This window comes from Argopecten irradians, chromosome 9 (genome assembly GCF_041381155.1).
Source record: "Argopecten irradians isolate NY chromosome 9, Ai_NY, whole genome shotgun sequence".
NCBI lineage: Eukaryota > Metazoa > Mollusca > Bivalvia > Pectinida > Pectinidae > Argopecten > Argopecten irradians.
This window is the reverse complement of record NC_091142.1, coordinates 28,641,947-28,663,402: the sequence shown is the minus strand read 5'-3', so window position 1 is coordinate 28,663,402 and position 21,456 is coordinate 28,641,947. Positions and strand designations below refer to the sequence as shown.

The 21,456-nt window shown below is 33.9% G+C and overlaps 2 protein-coding genes across 2 annotated transcripts; one reads left to right on the top strand and one right to left on the bottom strand.

The window, feature by feature from the left end:
- Nucleotides 1–2,125: 2,125 nt before the first annotated feature.
- LOC138331980 (fatty acid-binding protein 9-like) lies at nt 2,126–8,483 on the bottom strand. The gene is made up of 4 exons (XM_069279892.1): nt 8,327–8,483; nt 6,014–6,183; nt 5,679–5,795; nt 2,126–4,329 (listed from the first exon to the last, which is right to left on the bottom strand). Exons 1-4 carry the CDS (start codon nt 8,406–8,408, stop codon nt 4,273–4,275), a joined length of 426 nt encoding a protein of 141 aa, XP_069135993.1. The 5' UTR covers nt 8,409–8,483; the 3' UTR covers nt 2,126–4,272.
- A 3,744-nt stretch (nt 8,484–12,227) lies between these two features.
- Nucleotides 12,228–18,605, top strand: LOC138331977 (fatty acid-binding protein 9-like). The gene is made up of 4 exons (XM_069279890.1): nt 12,228–12,379; nt 15,446–15,615; nt 16,121–16,237; nt 18,277–18,605. Exons 1-4 carry the CDS (start codon nt 12,292–12,294, stop codon nt 18,328–18,330), a joined length of 429 nt encoding a protein of 142 aa, XP_069135991.1. The 5' UTR covers nt 12,228–12,291; the 3' UTR covers nt 18,331–18,605.
- Nucleotides 18,606–21,456: the final 2,851 nt, after the last annotated feature.

The following is a 21,456-nucleotide window of genomic DNA, read 5'->3' as shown; positions in this document are numbered from 1 at the left end:
TAAAACTAACTATTCATTTACCCATGCATCTTTGGGAAGTCATCGTTTTCATCAACAGCAACTGTAGAATGATCAACTGTTATACACAAGCTAGGTACGTGGTGTCATAAGCAAACAATTTCATTTTACAATTGACATCTTTTACAATATCAGTTAAGAGGACCTCAAATAGAACATTAATTGAGGAACAATGTACACCAGCCTTACTATCTTGTGTGTCTCAGAAGAAGTGCCGTTAATAGCAACTCTTTGATATCTTTCAGAAAGTTTGTTTTCACAATACAATAATAATTTCTCAGATTGTTTTCATTTATGTATTAAACCCCTTGCTTATATCACAAAATATAACTTACCTTTATAGGCTTCAAGCACAAAAATAAGCAAATTACATGTGTTATCCCCTAACATTTTAGATAGCAGTTGGTTTATTTGATTTATTAGCATATCATTAGTCTTTCCAAAGCCTATAATAACACAGATTTAAACATTTAAAATACGGATTCTACTCGAAAGGCTCTATCCCCGATTTTAAAAAGAAATCTTGCGTGGCATTAAAATTAGTTTCGTTGACAATAACACAGATTAAAACATTCATCAAAATATGGGTTCAATCAATACCTGGACTCAATCCAATGTACATGTAGTATGAGTGGGAGGTGCTGTGGGGCAAGATTTCTGAAAACGATTCGTTGAAAAGATAAAGCTCGTAAACGATCCAGATTTTATTAGATTTAGACAGATTCACGAGAAGCACATAGTGCTGATTTGCTGTTGAAGCTGTCAAATATCAAACATATGTAAAATTATTACGGTATAATAACAGCGTGATTTTGCCACCTAGGCCGTGGAATGAGTGATGCATGTTGCAATTCCTCGAAACAAATCGAACTTACGAATTTTCTAACTTCCTTAGTAGTTCTCTAACAACTTTTAATTTTAGACGGTAAATATTGAAGACAAACTGTATATAAGGGTTCATCCTCCATATGTAAGAGGCTGCTATCAGTGTCATAATGTCCACCACTGGATTATGCCACAGTATGTTTGAAGGCGCTGTGCGTAACAACAATGAGACAGGTAGATTGGTCCTTTGATCTACATCAAAGGGATCGAATATCGGTAGATTGTACGACATGATTTTGAAGATGGGCGTCCCTATCCGTTATCACCAAAAGAAAGGAAGTTTTTATATGCATGGTATTGGTCAGATTTGTTTTCTACTAAAATGCCTCCAGTTTCACAATCAAAATGACAAAATCGATAGATATGATGTAGATATTCCGTCTTTGCATATTACAGAGTTACCTCCCTTGCGGGTAGGTGTCCATTGTGATGTCATTATTTTGGGAGCGCAAATCACGTCGTTTTCTCCGAAAATTATGACGTTACGCTCGCAAACACATGACGTTACAATCAATACATAGCCGCAAGTACAGATAACTCTGTAAATTGCAAATGCAGAATAAGGAAATGATAGTAATCCCTGGAATGTTGAGGATGGTGAGGATCATTCGTGGAGTCAACTAGAATACAGTCAAACGTATCATAAAATATAGAAAATAAAATCATTGATACACAGGTATTGATTAAAAATAGTACACCAACTTCAGGCATAATCCATAGCTTACTTGAAATTTGCATAAATATATGTGAAACTATAACCTTTACATAAAAAGTGATGGCAAAGTATGTTTGATTTTGACACTCGCAATCAGTACACACACACACACACAATTTTTAAGGCTACACATTTTTTTCCAATTTAAAAAAGAAGAATTTGAATTGTAAGGGTGTTAAATGTATGCAAGTATGTATTTTTTGAAAGTAAAAAAGAACATAAGTTTGCCTTTTTGCTTCTAAAAGATAAAGATATATACTTTTTGTCGGCGTTGAAAGTACTTGAAACGGAGAACAGTGATGTAAGACACTGAATTCGATATTCTTATATCCTATATCCTTTTTCCTATATAACGAAACAAGTTCTGCAACATGTTTTCAGGAGGAGTGTTTTAAAAGTGCTGTTTCTTTTCTTAAAATTGAAGAAGAAAGAGGGAAAAAGGAATAGAAGATTTCACATGTTTTATCACAAAATCCACAAGTTTGAGAAGAAAAAAAACAACGACAATTTTCACTTGTTTTATCAGTCTGTATTTTCACCAATTTAATTATAATGTAAATTGTCAATGAACTAGACATAATGTTTAATATGTGCCGATGCGCATGTTTGAAACTAAAAGTCATTCCCATTCAGTCCGATGGATGGATAGACACCGTATGGACCAAGAGAACTACACTAATAGTACGTAAGTAATGAAATGATTTATACAACAAAATTTGTAAAGCGCAATCAACTTCTTTAATATTCTTGATATCAACTTAGAAGTTATGGCTAGTGAAATTAATAGTTGTTTTTTTCTGCTTATAGATTTTTTTAAAAAATATTTAAATGAATGCAATGCACAACAATTAAATACTAATTTATGTTACATATTTTGTAGATAAGATAAACATACAATATATTTTTATCAACACAGTAAATATACCTGTAAAAACGTATACCAAGTACATGAAGACGAATAAAATTTAATTGAGGCACGTCTCTTAAGATATTAGTTTATTGCTGCACAGACGCAAAATGAAAACATTTAGTCAATGTATCATTTAGTTTCTAGCACTCTTGATTGTAAATATCAACATATACTCCCCTAGCTTATACTTACATGTGGTAGATTTTTATGTTATAGAGATTTAACACCAAAATTTTAGTGTACTTTAAAAGTACACCCAGATTTTTGTGATACATCTCCATAACATTAAAAAAACGTCCTATTCAAATTAATTTTTACAAACAAGTACACTATGTATACTTTTCGAAAGTCCAAATTCACCGAGTGACTCTCCCTTCCACCTACGGAATCATTACATCGTTATTTCAGCCAATCAGAAATGACGTTACAAACGGCAACGTCACTTTTCGTTATTTTTAAGCCAACGAAAACGTCTGTTTCAACATAGGACTAGAGTAACAAAATACATTTATTAATCAATGACAAATTATTGCGATCACTTTAAAACTAACATTGTGTGCATTTTTCAGCAGAACTCTTATCTACATATTCAGTAGCATACAATCAGTCCTGAATCAAATAACAAATGATGTTGTAAATGATTGCAAAACATACATTATATACATTTTTAATTTAACAAAACTTTCATTGTATACATTTTCAACCTATCAAAACTTGCATTGTGTACATTCTAAACCTAACAAAACTTACTGTGTACATTTTTAACCAACACAACTTGCATTGCGTTACATTGTGTACATTTTTAATCTAACAAAACTTACATTTGCTTCACATCTTTCAATTGTCATAGTGATAATTGATACATCGCACCCAATCTGATTAAAATCAGCTGTTTGATACTCCGCTAACTTGCTATCAGCTGTTTGATACTCCGCTAACTTCGTGCTCCGAAGCAAGTTAGCGGAGTATCAAACAGCTGATTTTAATCAGATTGCATTGCACCCGGAGTCTTCGGCTTCAACAACGTTTGCTAATTTTGTGGTATTGATCTTAATTACGTCATACATTTCAGTGATAATTAATGACATTCATCATTTTCAGAGATAACAACACTTTATTTGGTAATCAGGAAATATCTAAAAAGTACGTAAAAATTAATGAATCCATTTTGAGCAAAAACCTGCAATATTGTAACAAATATTTAAATATCTTTGTGACGAAGAATGGGCTTTATCTATTTTATTATGTTTGTCATCAATTCGATAGCAAAGTTTTTTTTATAAAACCATAGAATACCGAGTCATTTCTAAATGATGACATTTACAGATTCTTTACAAATGTTTGAATAAAGAAGAAATCTTATAAGGTGATCTGTTAAATAAAGAAAATTGAGCAACTACCTACAATGGACCCAAAAAACCAAAGCTGCTATAATATAGCTTCATTACACTTATTCAGTATTCTGTATTTGCAAATTGCAGATTTATCAGCCCTTGGGATGGGTATTTATTGTGACGTCATGTGTTTGCGAGTGTAACGTCATACTTTTCGGAGAAAACGACGTGAATAGTGCCCACAGAATAATGACGTAACGATATATACCTACCCGCAAGGGAGCTAACTCTGCAACATGGAAAGACGGAATAATGCTTATCACATTATGTCATCATCTTATGTTAGATTTTTACACAACGTGCATGACACCTAATTTATTATGCGTAGATTCTCCCATAGCAAGGTCACCTCACGCGGTAACCCGCTCAAAATAACGCTTGCACACCACGCTCCCGCATTCAATTTGCTGAAAAAGAAATTGTTTGGTTAAATGATATACTTGTAAATAAGACTTAATAAGTATAAGGTTGAATACTGATAAGGCTTAATAAGTATAAGGTTGAATACTGATAAGGCTTAATAAGTATAAGGTTGAATATTGAAAAGTTTTCTTTTACAATGTTTTACATCATAAAAGTAGAATACTTCTTGTCTGTCTATCGATGAATCAGAGGTGTAACAAGTATAACCATGGATTTTAATACATTTGACTTTAACCATGTTCATATGTCACTCCCTGAATAGAAAAGTATAACACGAGATCTAAGCTAGCATGAACATGCGACAATAAAAAGACTGTTGTCAAATACAATTATATCTATACAAGGGGACGATACCATGCCTTTGATGGAAACAATTGCTAGCGATGTAAGTAGTTTATAAGATAGCCCATAATATTATTTTAATCAGAAAGATTTGTTTTAGCACCAAATATTATCGTAGGTTTTTTTTTATCTCTGACAACTTACTACATTTGTATGCACCTCCTCGTACAAATGTAAGTATACAATATATCTAATTAAAACTAGACATGTAATTCCGCTCCATTACAAGCATGGAACGTAACGTAGAGTATCGTAGTGGAGCGGAAATTCGTGTCTAATTTTAATTAGATTGATTGTGTAGCCTTTTAATTTCGCGCAGTCGATATTTTCGCAGTATCACGAGATATTGCTATAACAAAGAAAATTTGACACGCGAAAATTGAGAAATGGATGAATAATAGATACACTAATGTCCAGATCGGAGAATTTTAAAACCAATAAAATTCAATTTTCGCGTTTGTAGTCCAAATCACAGGGACATGACACGAATTTCTAACCAACAGTATTTGTATATATGTATTATAGTATCATATATATATAAATATTTACAGTTTGCACTGACATGGACTCAATAACCATGCTTTCTAGTATTATCAGTATCAGTGTATAATGATAGTACAACGAGTGCGGCGATTCATAACCTCACTTTTGGTGGGAACATATGAATGACTCGATTCCAATCAGTTGTTCAATCGAATTAGTTGACGATGACGGGAGAGTAAAAATATGGGTACTTTAATAAAAAATATGTAACTGTCGCGAGAATAAATAATATTCATTTACGTGAAAAACTGTAAATATAAGGAATAGATTTTTATTTTGTTGAGGTTATGACATAACTTACACGTGCTCCAATATCATTATACCCCCTCAACAAAACAAAAATCTATTCCTTAAATACTGTTGGTTAGAAATTCGTGCCAGGTCCATGGGGTCCCAATCACGTACATTACTGTATGTAGTACCGTATGTGTGAACAATAATGACTTACTACGAGGAGCTCCTCTCCAAACCGCTCCCTATACACTGTCTGAGGTTTGACCTTAGACTCCGGATCCACGGGAGTATTGGTATACTTCAGCTTACCATCCTCATACACCACCATACACTGTAAAGGAATGTTAAACCATTGACAAAGAACAAAAAAAATAATACCTTAAAGTTAACCTTAACGTTGATAAAGCGGCCCAGATCAATTTTCAACATTACATAATTATCAATTTTTCAATAGCAGATAAATTTTCAACATTGAAGCATTTCAATTTTCAATATTACAACATCTTTTCATACCTTTAAATACCCGATCAAATAATCTTATCAAAATACCTTCATCTGTGTGCCTTCCATTTCCTTTTCGAATTCCTCATTCAGTTTGAAGGTGTCCACCTTATCCCGTATTCCAGTTTTCTGTTCTACAGTAATCGTGTCCTCGTTAACCGAGATGATGGTGGTAGGTTTCGCTAGAGCCGCCATCTTCCGAATAAAGAAATTAACACCTGGAAAATGAGCATCAGCATTAATCATAACACCAAAAGCGATAAATAATTTTCTGGGCGAAAAGAAATATGCTAATTACGTGAATGCCTTCTTTGCGCGAAAACCCCACTGGCGTAATATTTTGTTTCTATATGAAACTATGTTGAAAAAGGTTAACAGTCATACTTTTTTTACGAAAATTACGACGTCGCGAAATGTTTGCACATATAAATTAAACACACAGGGACATATTCACGTTTACAGTACTGACTAGACTATATAGCTTTTATACATGAAGATAGAATAAATAAAAAAAGCAAAACCGAAAACTACATATATACAACAGAGAGAAGTGTGATGTTGTGTGTGTTTTTCATCTAACATAGTACTGAACGCATGCGGAAATAATAGCAATGCTGTGTTTAAAACATAAAATCGATGAAGGAAAAAAGCCCAATGTAAATTGTATGGGGTTTTCTGAAATAGATATGCTTTAGAATAGGGTGTGTTATCTGCTGAACATGCCATACCAATTAAAATCTAATTGAAATTTTATTAATGATTTCTGATGAAACGTTACCCGATATCGTAAAGGGAAACATGTGAAATAATGATATCGCCCGTTAAACTTACATACAGTATTTATAACGTTAAGTCTCTTAATACCAGTTTGTTTAATTTCGTGTTAAAAAAACGACAGTAAGAAAATCTAAAGCACTTGGGAACTAATGAAACATCAAAATAGCAAAAAATGATAAATAAAGTAAAATTTAATCTTGGAAATCACCGGGAAAATGTTGTAATTTTCACTAAAATTGCACCGCTCACAAACCACTTAACGATATTCTTATGTTGAAATCGTATAAATATTGACATATTTCAAGACAGACAGTCACTTTTTTGTACTAAGTAGTGGATTAGATGAGGAATGCAAGTAACAGCCGTCGACCTCCTGACTACACCTTGAACTTCTCTATTGATCTATACACAAACACATCTTAACTGAGTATTAATAATTCGCTGTATACTGTACAGATTTGCTCAGATTGACTCCTATTTAGCAGAAAAGGAAGACACTGTACAAAACTTTTCCATATCCTATATCGATCAGAAAAATGGGGGTTACTTCTTTCATATAGTAGAGGAGTAAATTGGCTGCGAAATGAAAATGGCACATATTGATTTGTACAGATATTATCATAGGATATTCACCTTCACGGGGAAGTATAGACAGGTCAATGTAAAGTGAATAAATAACACGTTTGGAGACAAATGATTTGCCACGCGAAAAAAAATAATATAAAAAAAGGATTAATACTATTGTAGACATTTGTATCAATAATGGAGTTACAGAACCCAAGAGATGCGATATTTAGTGTAATATGAACAGTATGCTAATTTTTCAAAATAGCTTTTGGGACTCTATAGAATTAACACACTCATTAAATAATTTATAAACTAGCTTCTTTTAAAATGAAATGAACAGGTATGCTTAATTGTCTTTTTTAATATTTCGTAATAAAGTATAGCAATATTTATATATATATTTAAATTTGTCAATAACCGTTAGGAACCGTGGAATTCCTAGACTGCATTCAACATGGATAACCGTTAAAGGAAGTGTGGAATTCCTAGACTGCATTCAACACAGTGATGTTACTACCGAGTAATGGAAATATAAAAAAAAAATAGGTAACGCGTAGGTCCGGTGGGTAGTAGGTCAGCGTTATATTTGGATCAGGATCTAGATGACAGCCGTGTATTGGTTGTTGCATGTTCAGTGTTTTCCCACACCTTCCGCCTAATTAAGTCCATTAACAAAACAACTCGGGGGTGTGAGTGACAGTGTCTACAAACTACTTTGTCATTATTGATGTCCAAGCAAATTGTTGTCTTGCATTTGTTACACGTTGTCTAAAATGTAAACGTGAAAGCAATCTACACATACGTCTGCCAATGAAGATTTATTTACATGGCTAAACATCAGCTTGTAAATAACCAAGATATGATTTTAGATAGTATGACACACATGTACCAAACACATATGTACCAAATAAACCACGCATATAGCTGTATACGTATACATGATACACAGTAGCCCTGTCGACAGGAATGTGCCTTTCCTCGTTAAGATGCTTTTCTGCATTTGATATGACAACCTACCTACTTCCGCGAGGAATTCCTCAAAGTTTTCACTCCTAACCATCTTCCATGTTCCTGCAAATTTTTCCTTGATGTCCTCCATTGCTGTATCAAAGATGTGTTGTGGACAGGGATGACGCGTGCACTCTCACGTATCAGATCAACCACTGCATGGAATATTGACCCTGATTATACTCGCATGTGATGTTGTACACTTAAATGTGAGGACTATCAAACTGCAGTGTAAAACGATCGATTAAAATACAGATTTCTCGACCTGTTTTCTATGAATACTCTCCAAAGTAGGAACAGAAGCGTATCTGCTCTACACATTTGTACGCACATTTGTTCCATTAATTAATTATCCAACAGATTTCTTTCAATGTTTACTCAGATAAATAATAATAAAAAAATATATCAAACTTTGTTTTCACGATGTAAAAATCAAGTTAAATATATGCTTATCATTTGAAAATTTGATTAACTCAGTCGTTGAACAACCGAGACAATTAAAATAGATTGTTCAAATGATATTATTATCATTACAGGACTGGGTATACTAAATAATAATAATTGATAATATGTTTTGCTTAACCATGGTTACATAATTAATAATTGACAATATGACCTTGTATTAATGTATTTTAAGTTTTATTTTAAGTCCAATCAATTAACCAAAACTAAATTAGTCTGGGATATCTGTGGGGAGTATTAAGTGGTATATTAGTTATTTTAACACATAAAACATTACCAAATGATGACAAAAACAAGTTCAGGTGCACAAATAAGAAAGAACATTTTCGAAAATGTCTATCACATATAATCTATCTTTAAAAGGAAAGCATTGTCTTTACTCTTACATAGTCACTTTCCTCGAAATGCACCTGCAATAGTCTTAATCGTAAAACAACTTTACTCTGTATATCATTTCCCATCTTTCTAAAAGATTTTCTTCTACCTAACGTCTCTCTTGACATTGCATCACTTTTTGGCTGGAGTTGAGCTGTCGTAACTGTAAAGGCTTTGGTGTCGGTCCTCTGACCGAGATAAAATGATAGTACCTAACACCTACTTATTGTTACTCAGGATTCAAAGAGAAAGACGACTGTTTTCTCCGATGTCAGTTAGATGCGATTAGGTAAGGTCTGTTATTTTGGTATCTTTAGCAGTATGCTCTAGCAAAAGAAGTGCTTTCATTACTACAAATTGTTTGTAGGTCATATGGTATTCAACTCGTCTGACAATATATGTCAATCGATTATATATTGACATATATTGTCATTCGAGTTTAATACCTATGTTGTAGGTTTGCTTTATAGTGTAGAATACTGCAGAAGACACCAATGCACGACAGTCTGTCACGCTACCAGTCCCTAATTGCTGAATATTACAGGTGTCAGTAAATCGGTTTGATAACAGTACCCAAATTTTTACTCCCAGCGGCTTACTCTTTATGACTGTGTTAAGAAGGATATTTCGAAAAGAAACGATATTATGAAATAAAAGAAATGATGAATATCTCATGTAAAGTCGCTCACTTCATATAATCCTGCAACATATCGGGACAGAAGTTGCAAAAACGCAGATGATTAATCAGACCGTAAGTCAATACACAGCACGCTATAAAAGTCATGTTCATAAAATTAAAGACGAATATTTAGAATATCAATTCCAACATTGGTAATATTCAAAAGTGGATGGGGGGACATATGGTCAGAGAAAAGTGTTTGGAAGCTATGTGATCAAATGCAGGTTTTTTATGAATATGGTGCAGGTCAAGTTTCAGGCCCGCTTCAGATACGAAAAGTTGCTGTAACGAACGTTTTATAAACCGATTTACAGGTTGGTGTATCGTCATTTTGTCCTCTGTGACAAGTCAGTGATAAGTAAACCACTTTCCCGCCTTAAATTTATAACTGCCATTAAATAGGTTTATAAACAAAGAGATTGTGAACTCTTTGATTGTTGTATGGTATATATACAGATCAGGTACAACCTTTTGATTGCTTTTTATCTCAGGGACTTGGAAGAAAATCCAACCAGATATTCATGTTCTGTAATACGTAAATACATGTACATGTATGTTGTCCTTTACCAAGTCCTTCTGCTTTTTATCAGAACATGGTGACTCGACTAGCCTTCAGTTTGCCTATAGAAAATGTGGGTGAACTTTGTAGTACACAAATAGAATCAATCTGAAAAAAATCAGACCGTAAAAGCCTTTGAAATAACAGTCGCACAATTAATGAAAACGAATTTAAGTTTCGACTTCGAGTTAATGAGGCTTGACTGTGAAAGACTACAGTTCTTCAATGTTACTTTTCTCTCTTGTTCCGTTGTTGTTTTTTTCAACTTGGATTGCCAGACTCGTCGTTCTATTCGCTTTAATGAATACTCTATCATCGTATTGGATTATGGTTCCGTTATAACGACGACATTTGACCTGGATGAAGGGCAACATCATCAACGAAAATAATTCGCCTGCAAAGGTCATCGGCCATTCTGCTAAAGGCCCACTACCTTTCCAAAACAAAAATTAAAGGGGCAATTCAGTCAAGCTGTTACATAATCACGAAGCAAAATATGGCGTAAATGTATTGTTCTACATTCCTTACGAAACATCTGATATAAAATATTGACAAATTCCACGTCATTGATTTTTAGGTATTTTAATTGGTACCGTTTGAATTCCAAATGGTATAGCAGTACGATTAAGAAGGTACAATACATACGTTGTACCAAAATCAGCGTGGGCTCAACAAATCGCTGAATCGCTGAAATGACATCTTTGGTAAGCTTCTGGGCTTGTTTGATGTACGTTGATGCTTTCTTCAACTGGTATAGTACTATACATGCGCGTACTATTTGTTTTAAACTTCCGGTTGCGTTAAAAGATGTCTATATTTGACACTTGGTAATCGTTCGTTAATTCCTGTAATGTTGATTTTGTACATATACGGTACATCATGGTGACCCTATTGGGTGTTAAAAATAACCTCTCCATTTAAAATGTTAGTGGTTGTTTAACAGTTCATACTACCACTACACAGTTCAGTTGACTAACTCACTAGTAGAACGATGGTCGAAATTTGGTTGGGTGGTTGACCCACAATTTGTTCAGTCTGGATTTGAAGCAATTAAGCGTTGGTGATGTAACCACTTCCTCTGAGAGCGAGTTCCATGTCTTAATTACTCGATTACTGAAGAAATTTCCAAAAAGAAATACATAACCACTGGAGAGTTGATGAAATGATTGTTTAGACAAGACAATTTACCTAATAAAGTAAACACACTATTGTAAGAGCGATTTGAGTAGTCCTAGACAAAAATTGCATTACTCCACGAGTATGGTCCAGGGTTCGGCATTCAAGACGTCCGACCATAATGTGTAATGGCGGACATCAAGCGAGTTTGAAGATTTCATACACATTTCACCACCATGGGCTTTTATGGCGTTTTCCCCCTTTACAAAGAATATTCTATATATTTATTTTCATTTCTTTTCTTTAATTTTTCTTGGTCTTATACATACATATGGCGAAACATTGTTAAAAATTCGAAGTTTAACAGGAGATGACGTTAAATCTCTATAGGCATTGACAATGCTGTGCACATAACATAACAGAATAAACCGTTTGGAACCTTTTATTGGCTTAGGCCCGATGTAATAATTAAATTTTCTATATGTTAACATTGGCATCGACAAAGTGCGTTTCCAATAGGCAAGACAAGGTTGGAGATACTCAACCTTATTTATTCAAATTATTCTTTGTGAATTGTTAACCGAAAGTATTTGGGGGGATACATTGTGTTTTGCAGTTGCTGTTGGACATTTTCAAATCACGAAAAATGAAAACAACATGACAAGTTGTCACATGACACTCAGGCTAATATGTACTCTGAAACCTGATATGCTGGTTTAGGGTCAAAATCTAGGCTGTCCTGGTTACTGATGAGTTTGTCGTACGAGTCACATCACTGTCAAAATGGCTCTGGATAAAATAAAGGAGGATTTGGTGGGAAAATGGAAAATGGACAGGAGCGAAAACTTTGATGAGTTTTTAAAAGCAGTTGGTATGTATTGTTACTTATTTAAGATTTGTCGGGAAAAGTATTAAAAACGTTTCAGTTAAAGCTTTAGATTAATACGCTTGTGAACCAGATGTCATTATAACTGCACTACATTCTCTCACGTAAATTCAATAGGCTAAATAATGGGTTTTTTCGGAAACAATACACGGCTTATTATAATTTCTAATACCATAAAAGTTACATACTGATCATGGTATTTGATGATACAATGTGAGCTGCAGTCCTTAGTGTTTAAGTTAGATTCTAGCGTTCTATTTATTACATTTAGAACCACCAAGGTAAGTAAATTGTTCCAAAATATATTAAGCATCTGTCAATATTTCAACACTCATCTTATTCAAGTTTTTAATAAGCAATGTCAATCATATAAATTCTGTTAGTGATGGAATCCGTGAGCAGTTAGGGTCATTTGAGGACACATACACGTGTATGAATAGTTCTTACAATTTCCACTTTTTAATTCCCGTCAGCTGAATGAAGTTATCTGGTGAATACTATAGTGTTTGCTCAGATTTAAATAGACACCATTCAAAGATAAAAAAAAAATATGCAGGACTTCGTCTACGAGAAAATAGTGTATATAGATTCTGTGTTGAGCATCATATTACGAGCTGTAATGTCAATGTCACTCTATGTATTTGTATCAGCCACTAGGGAACAATAATCCGACACAGATAATGACCTGGGTATCAGCTATAATCAAATCAGTGTAAATACTATCATCATATACATAGACAAGATTTCATAGTTCAATATGTACACTACTGATGTGTATACAGTCATAATAAGTATTCAAGATATCGTTTGTGCTTGTACTTAATATTGAACCTTACAGAAACAAAAAATCTGTTCAGACATCCGCGACACAAAAGAAATGATTGATGTATAAGAAACTTTCGTAAAACACGTTTTAAGTTCAATTGTGTTTTGCCATTTCTTTATTTAAAACCGCATTCAAAAGACTAATCTTTAAGCTTGAATAGAATAGGGTTTTGTACTCTTGTGCATATAACGAATGTCTTATTTTCGTAATATGTACAGCCTAAACTAGATACAATTGTAACTTTCCCTTTCGTGTCCACTATAACATTTCAAAAAATCATAGATCTCATGCTTTGTATAATAAAATGAAATTGAAATATGATCGAATTCAATTAAGGTAGATTTCATGAAGATTAACTTTCTTGGGTGTCCGCTGATCGCAAAATTTCCGGAAATGAATCAAAAGCAAAATTGCTCATCCGATGTCGCAGACAGTACCTTTACTTTTGTTATGACATAGTCCAGTGGTAGGTATTACGATAATCATAGTAAACCCCTTGAATGTCGAGGATGGTGAACTAGGCAGCAGATCTATATGGCAAGCAAATTTAACATTTATTGAAGGAGAAAGATATATCCGTATTTAATCGTATTATAAAAAGATATTTATATAGATAACTTAAATGAGATATCTTATATACGATAGAGCATAACTTAAAAATAATATGAGATATCTTATATAATATATACGATATAAAGTATATCTATATATAGAAATTGAACAAGATTAATTAATATAAATATCTCATATAGTGATTATATCTTATTTAATTTTCGTATATAAGATATCTTTATTAATATATAAGATCTTAACAATTGAAATCTCGTTGCTATATAAGATATCTTATATAGAATGAGATTCGTAGCATTTAAAACCAGTAATTTCTCCCTAGAGCACCATTCGGAGTACTTCTGAACACATCTAGAATGTTCGCACAGAGAACTGAAAGGGGAGAATCAACGGCTGTTTGATTGCATTCAACGATGTATGGAAAACACAGAAACAGTTAATTCCAATCACTCTAGTTGTCAATTCGAAAATGGCGACAATAAATATATTGGCTATAATGATGACCTATATATACATACATACTTTTGTCTCGTTCAACCAAACGCTTGATACTGGCGAAGCATGCGAAGCGAATTATATAAGATATCTTATATATTATATAAAATATCTTACATATTATAAAAGATATCTTATAAAGATAACTTAAATGAGATATCTTATATACGATATAGGATTAATTAAAAATATACATGAGATATCTCATATATTATATACGATATCTTATATGATATATAAGATATCTTACGAATTATATAAGATATCTTATATATTTTATGATATATCTCATATACTGTATGAGATATCTTATATCTCAATCAAGATATCTTATATATATGCAGTGAAATTAAGGATCGACATTGCCCTTTGAATATATGTCCTGTTGGCTCGCCATACATCTAGCTAATCTCACAGGGGGCCAACTCAATGAAAATGGATGTTGTCATACATTTTTTTTTTGTATTTGGTGGATGGACTGATGAGTATATATGACAGTCATGTGATTTTTTTCAAAAAATATTCCGATACGTTTGTTTTCGCGGAAAATTTGAATATTAAAACGTATCGGAATGCCTCTGACTAAACCCATTGAATGACATTGCAAGGGAAGTCACTCTAATCGCTCTTCACTAGAACGTTGCTTTCGATGTCACAAGTCAGAAAGCGCCGGTAATTTTGGATTAAAATATTGCGTTTGACTATATAGACATCGTTTATATGCATTTGCATGGTTTGTGTGTGATCATGTATTATCGGAGGACTGATGCGTGACTATGACTCTGGGAAAAAAGGTATACTGTTGTGAAAAAATTAACTTTAATCGAGGTGGGGGTAAAAAATCCAATATGGCGACTGTCGTCCCTTTCTCTGTTTTATAGTAAATATCCCGATTTTTTAATAATTTTTCAAATCCCATATTTTCCGAAAAAAATTCACATGACTGTCATATATACTCATCAGTCCATCCACCAAACACAAAAAATGTATGACAATATCCATTTTCATTGAGTTGGCCCCCTGTGGCTAATCTATGGATCACAACTTAGGTAACACATCACTTGTTTTGGTAAAAGTGATTGATATTGGTGTCATAAATCATAAATAAATGGATAATTTGATTGTGTGAGTATTATATTTTATTCGTCTTTTATTTACAGGTGTCAATATGTTGTTGAGGAAGATGGCGTCCCTAGCGAAGCCAACAATGACTATATCAGTAGAAGGGGAGATAATCACTGTAGCCATGGATATAGCTGTGAGGAAAGAACAGGATTCCTTTAAGCTGGACGAACCTTTCGAGACACAGAGAGAAGGTGAAAAACTGAAAGTAAGTTTTTTTTAATATATTTATTTGACGTAAAATACTGTATCTTTCCTAATGAATATTTCTGTTGATGAATATATTCTAAATCTACAATTATGTATTATTATTCTTCTGGGTTAACTATCACTATCACCATGCCTATCCCTGGACAATCCATTATGTATGCAACGAGTTTAAACATTAAATGACATCACGATAACAGGATTCCAAGAGAGGAGTTGTACATTGCATTTAGCGTTTTTCGTCCCAGAAGTGCTGCGTTAAAATATGAGTACCTGTTTTTTTACACCCCCCCCCCCCCCCCCCACCATATTTTGTTTATGCCATTACGGTAAATGCCTGTTTTTCATCGTTTCACAGTTATTAGACCTGTTTAATATTGTGTTTTTCGCTAAACTTTGATAGCACCAAAGTGGCAGACGTTAATCTAGTTCTGTGATGGATCTGTACAATTTGTCAATATCTTTTTAAAATAATAATGTCAGACGTGTTTTGTTCTTATATCTAGATGAGCCCAACATGGGAAGACGGCAAACTAAAGCTAACAGCTACACCGATAGATCCGAACTCCAAACTGAATCCCCCAACTATATACAGGGAGAGAGTTGGTGAAGAGATTCTAATGGTAAATATATAACAGCTATACCATTGAATCCTAACTCTAAACTGAATTCCCTAACCATATACAGAGAGAGAGAGCTGGTGACGAGATTCTTATGGTAAATATCTAACAGCTATACCATTAAATCCTAACTCCAAACTGAATTCCCTAACCATATACAGGGAGAGAGTTGGTGACGAGATTCTTATGGTAAATATCTAACAGCTATACCATTAAATCCTAACTCCAAACTGAATTCCCTAACCATATACAGGGAGAGAGTTGGTAAATATAGCAAGTTGGTTAAACAGAATATCTATTAAGAATGGATATTTATCTTTGTACTGAATATCAATACTGCTTTGACCATCCCTTCTGGTTTCGGATTTCGTTTTTTTTTTTTTTTTTTGTGTATTTTGATTTTAGGTATATCCTGATCACAAAAACCACATAAAAATCATATGTCACCGGGTTAATCTTTCCTCACTGGTTGCTTAAAGATATGTACTAATGACACAAAATTCCGGGTTTTAAGGATTTTTAAACAAACAATATAATAAAGAATATGCCCGTAACATGTTCATACCTTCAGTAGGTGATATAGAATTCATAACTATATCAAATTAGCTGGGTTTTCCAAAATAAAACGAAATATCATTATTTTAAAATTAAATCAGGACCCAATTTTAGTGAAAAATTGCATCAAAATAGCCATGTTTTCTTTTGTTTCTGAAAAAATGATATGAGGAAAAATCGAATTTTTATAATTTCCGTGAAGATTGACGATTGACTTATTTGAATTAAGAAAACCCAATAAAAAGTATACCTCACCCTATAATTTTTCAAAATATGACCGATTTGCTTTCTAATACCCCTTAAATTTTGGCCTGGAAACCTTAATATTAACGAATCCGTAGCCTTTTTCAACGTTTTATGTTATTCATTTCCCTTGCACTATTTTCCGGCATCTTTCAAAATATAAGTAAAGATTTTAATAAAAAATAAAATGAAAATGCTTTCCAGCAATTTTATTTCCGTATTTTCTTTGTCCGTTTCTGGACAAAAATAGTATACCGGTGTCTTACGAAGAGTTAATCTCTCTTCATTAATGAAGGGTAATTGCAATGCACTCTGGGAGAGATTGACGAAATATTTGCTATAATAGATGGGTACAGAGAAATAAAATACGTTTGCCGGGATCCGGATAGCGACGTTACAAACGTTTGACGTCACAGAAGGGACGGTATATTAAACACTTATCGAGCGTCTATAAAAGGTTTTTAACATGTGTCATTGTAATTGATACAATCTTTTCCAGCCACAGAAATGACCAATTTAAAACAATAGTCAAAATATCGTATCGATGTGTCCATCAGTCAATCTGGGACAAATAGCGTATTTTTATAAATATTACTGAAAGAAAACACATGGACCTGGCACGAAATTTTTAACCATGGTATATATTATAGTATCAAAGGTATGAACTCGGTGGTAGAGAAAAGTGGACCAATTTTTTTAAAACCATGATTTTTTAAATAAACGGACTCTATACACCAGTGACACATTTTAACTTAGAGAGAAATAGTTTATCTTTCCAATGAGTGCTTGATGAACAACATTGGCCAAGTATTGACCATGTTATGGCCTTATATATTATATAAGATATCTAAATAAATAACTTAAATTAAATATCTTATATAGTATATTAAATACCTTATACATTATATAAGATATCTTATATTTCAATCAAGATATCTTATATATATGCATTGAAATTAAGGATCGAAATTGCTCTTTGAATAAATGTCATGTTGGCTTGCCATAGTCTCATGTACTCAGTCAGATGTCCATATTCATCGCAGGAACTTCATTTTATCTTATTCAATCTGTTTTCATCATCATCCGAAAAAAGAGCAATCTGACTTTAAAAAATGTATTTTCGAGCATTTTATTTATTAGGGATATCGATTGTACATAGTATACCATACTTTGTGTGGTCCGAGAAATCCATGTAATGTAATACAATGTTTTATATTTATTAAAATATTCATTCTTTGTTTCAGACAATGGATGTTGGTGACGTCAGATGTAAAAGATATTTTAAGAAGTTGGAATAACATTTATCTTCCCACGTATTCCTTAAAAGGGGGAAACTGTTAAAAGACATTTAGTTTCTTAGATAACAATTTTTTATATTTGTATTAGTTTGCTTATAAAAATAATGAACAATGCTTGGTTTTCATATTTAGTTATTTTATATTCCTTTACAATACAGTTGCAAAGTAGGTAGGCATGTTTCGTCTCGTCAATTTTTTCTGAGCATATTTACCCGAATGTAATTTTCGGTCTCAAGAACTAATAAAATATTGGTGTCTCATTGTGCCAACGCCGACTGATGTCTTACATTTATTACTTAATCTTATATAAATCAACAGTATTTTTACTCTTGCAAACGTGACACAGTCGAATAGGGATAATGTTATTCTCATTTTCGTGGACACATGGTAGGTAATAACAGCACAGTATATAAGAAAAATTGCATTTGTGAATCTTTTCACTAAATGGATTTTTATCAAAATTGTTTATATTTCAACATATTTCTTATTACTGCAAAACACATATATATAGCAATTATTCAAAAATATACAAGACCATAAATACGCTTAACAGATGATACTGAATATGTTGTCAATTTCCTTACCACGTGACATATCAGGTGACACAAGATAGACATTTCCACCGTCTAGTCCGCAAACGTAGACATTGCCATGTTGATCCAAACCAACACCTCTAGGCTCCGTACGACAAAGGTCTCTGAATCTCGAGATTTCTGTCCCCTCATCTAGACTAGTACTTAGTTGGCAATCACCAATTTATGGTACACGAGATTCTTTGACATAGCTATGTATGTGTAAGATCCCTTTTTCTTGACTGACCGAAGGATTGTTCCGTCCATAGACAGTATTTCTACACTGCGATCAGTACCACACACTATGTTATCGCCGTTGACTGAGATTCCCCATATCTGTGGTGGGCTTTTGATAGTACTTACTACGGTCAATTGACCTATCCCTAGTGTACAACTGAGGATTCTATTGTCGTTGACCGCGACAAAAATGTCCCCATCTGTATGTCCTCGCGCGATGTCTGAAGGATTTCCTCCCACCATATATTTCTCCAGACAGGCGTACTTGTCATCTAGAAGCAGAAGTCGCTGGTTGTAGAAATCAGTCACGATCAATTCTCAGTTGTCAGTATATATCCCTCCTGTCAAACAGGTGGGAGATTCGGCGCTCAATACTTCACTCGTTACCGTCTGCACAAGAGAAGCAGATTCCTTTCAAACGGCAATGGTTTTGCAGGGTATTGACCATACAGAAACATGTTGGGGACATCCCTCGATGTCAGAGGACAAATCTGAGTCAGTAAACGACACAGCTCTTGGTGTTGGTAGTAGATTTTTCAGGATGGAACTGATGTACTCTTTCATCTCATCAGATGCGGTCGATATCTTGGGTGAAAAGCTGACATTCCCGATAGAAACGCACCTCATGATTTCGTCGATGATGTATGCTTTTGACAGTGTTGTGGCAAATGTATTTGGCAGATCTTTCATGTATCGCGCCATACGTCGGTAGTGCGATGGCAGCTGTTGTTTCTAATGACCGCAATGTTTTTTCCAAGCTTGACAACAGAAGCTTTGAATTGTTTAAATTTGTTCGAAATGTAATATACCTCTGTCGATCAGAAAGCTGTTTTCTGCAAACACTGAAATTAAGACAAACATTACTCTGAAATATTTTCCTTAGTTCATTAAGCTTGCCTTTCGCTAGTTGCACCAGTTGCGTCATGTCGTCCGATATCTTCTTTTCTGTCGCTGTAAATATAGCAATCTCTTATTCGTTTTCAGCCATCATCTTATCTAACATTTCTGAGATTCCCTTCCATTCTCGTCCGTTTAGTTGCTGATCACAGTTTCTATGCTGCAGACACACGAAAACGCTGCAGCACATAGCGTGGTGGTCAAGACAGTAGGCATCCAGGCTCTTTTGGTCGTGATGGGGACAAACAGTACTAGACGACAAATCACAGATTTCCTGGATGTTCTCAGCATCACCTGGTGCAACAAGTCTATGGGTCGCCGTTTTTCTGTTCTTTTTGTATGCAATTCTGCATTGCTTACAAAGAAAATCTGGACACTCTGAGCACCATACTTCGACCGGATTGATTCGTTTTCCCTAAGACATGCATCACAGACTTTGTCATCCAAAGTCAAGGCTGTGGGACTAATGAAACAATGATTTGTAGGAAATGAAGATGCCCATTTACTTACAGAAAGGCTAGCGTCTCGCGGAGTAATTGGTGCGTCACAAACAGGACAAGGAAAATAGTACCGGTCGTCTTCTGATGTCACGTGTTCTATGATATATTCTGCTAGACATGAGTAACAGAGCGTGTGATGACAAGAGAGCTTCCTGGGCTGGTTGTATTGTTTCTAGCATAACAGGCATTTGTAGTCTGAATTTTGTCGCTGCTTCCGCCATTCTGTAGCTACATGGGACGCCGATGATGTCTTTAGGTTGCTGAAATTTCAACGTTACAGAAATATTTACAATGGAAAAGAAGACAAAAGTATATTGACATTTGCAATAAGAAATATATATAAGCAAAGGAAGACTATTTGCCGAAAACGGCTACAATATTCAAAGGATTTTATAACGTTGGATTTGATATTTCTAGATTTGTCATGCCTAAGTATACGGTTTTTTATGGCTAAAACCAACCCCTTAAATGTCCCATGTATATAGATCATACTATTCGTTATGGTTTAGCTACCGTCATTTTTTTCTAATATTAAAAATACTTCTTTTGAACGTATCCATCAACTTCATTTGACACTATTTTATTCTTACAGATAAATCATTATTTCAGTGTTTTATTCATTTATTGTAAACATAGGATCATTTTTCGACATTAATCAAAGGGTTTTGCACTATTTTCGTATACAAACTTTATAATGATCAGGTGTTAAATCACAGAAATGCTCTAAAATACACATGGAGATCGTAATCTGTGGATCATGTTACAATTATGATTTATTTGGAACTCCTCTGAATAGGACGTTGCGTTTAGAAATGTTATTCAGAAGTAGTATGAGTAGAATTCCTCCCTCACCCCCACAAAACGTAACATGCCGCTTTGTCATCAATATACAAATAGTGGCAAAGTACTGTAGGTTTGCC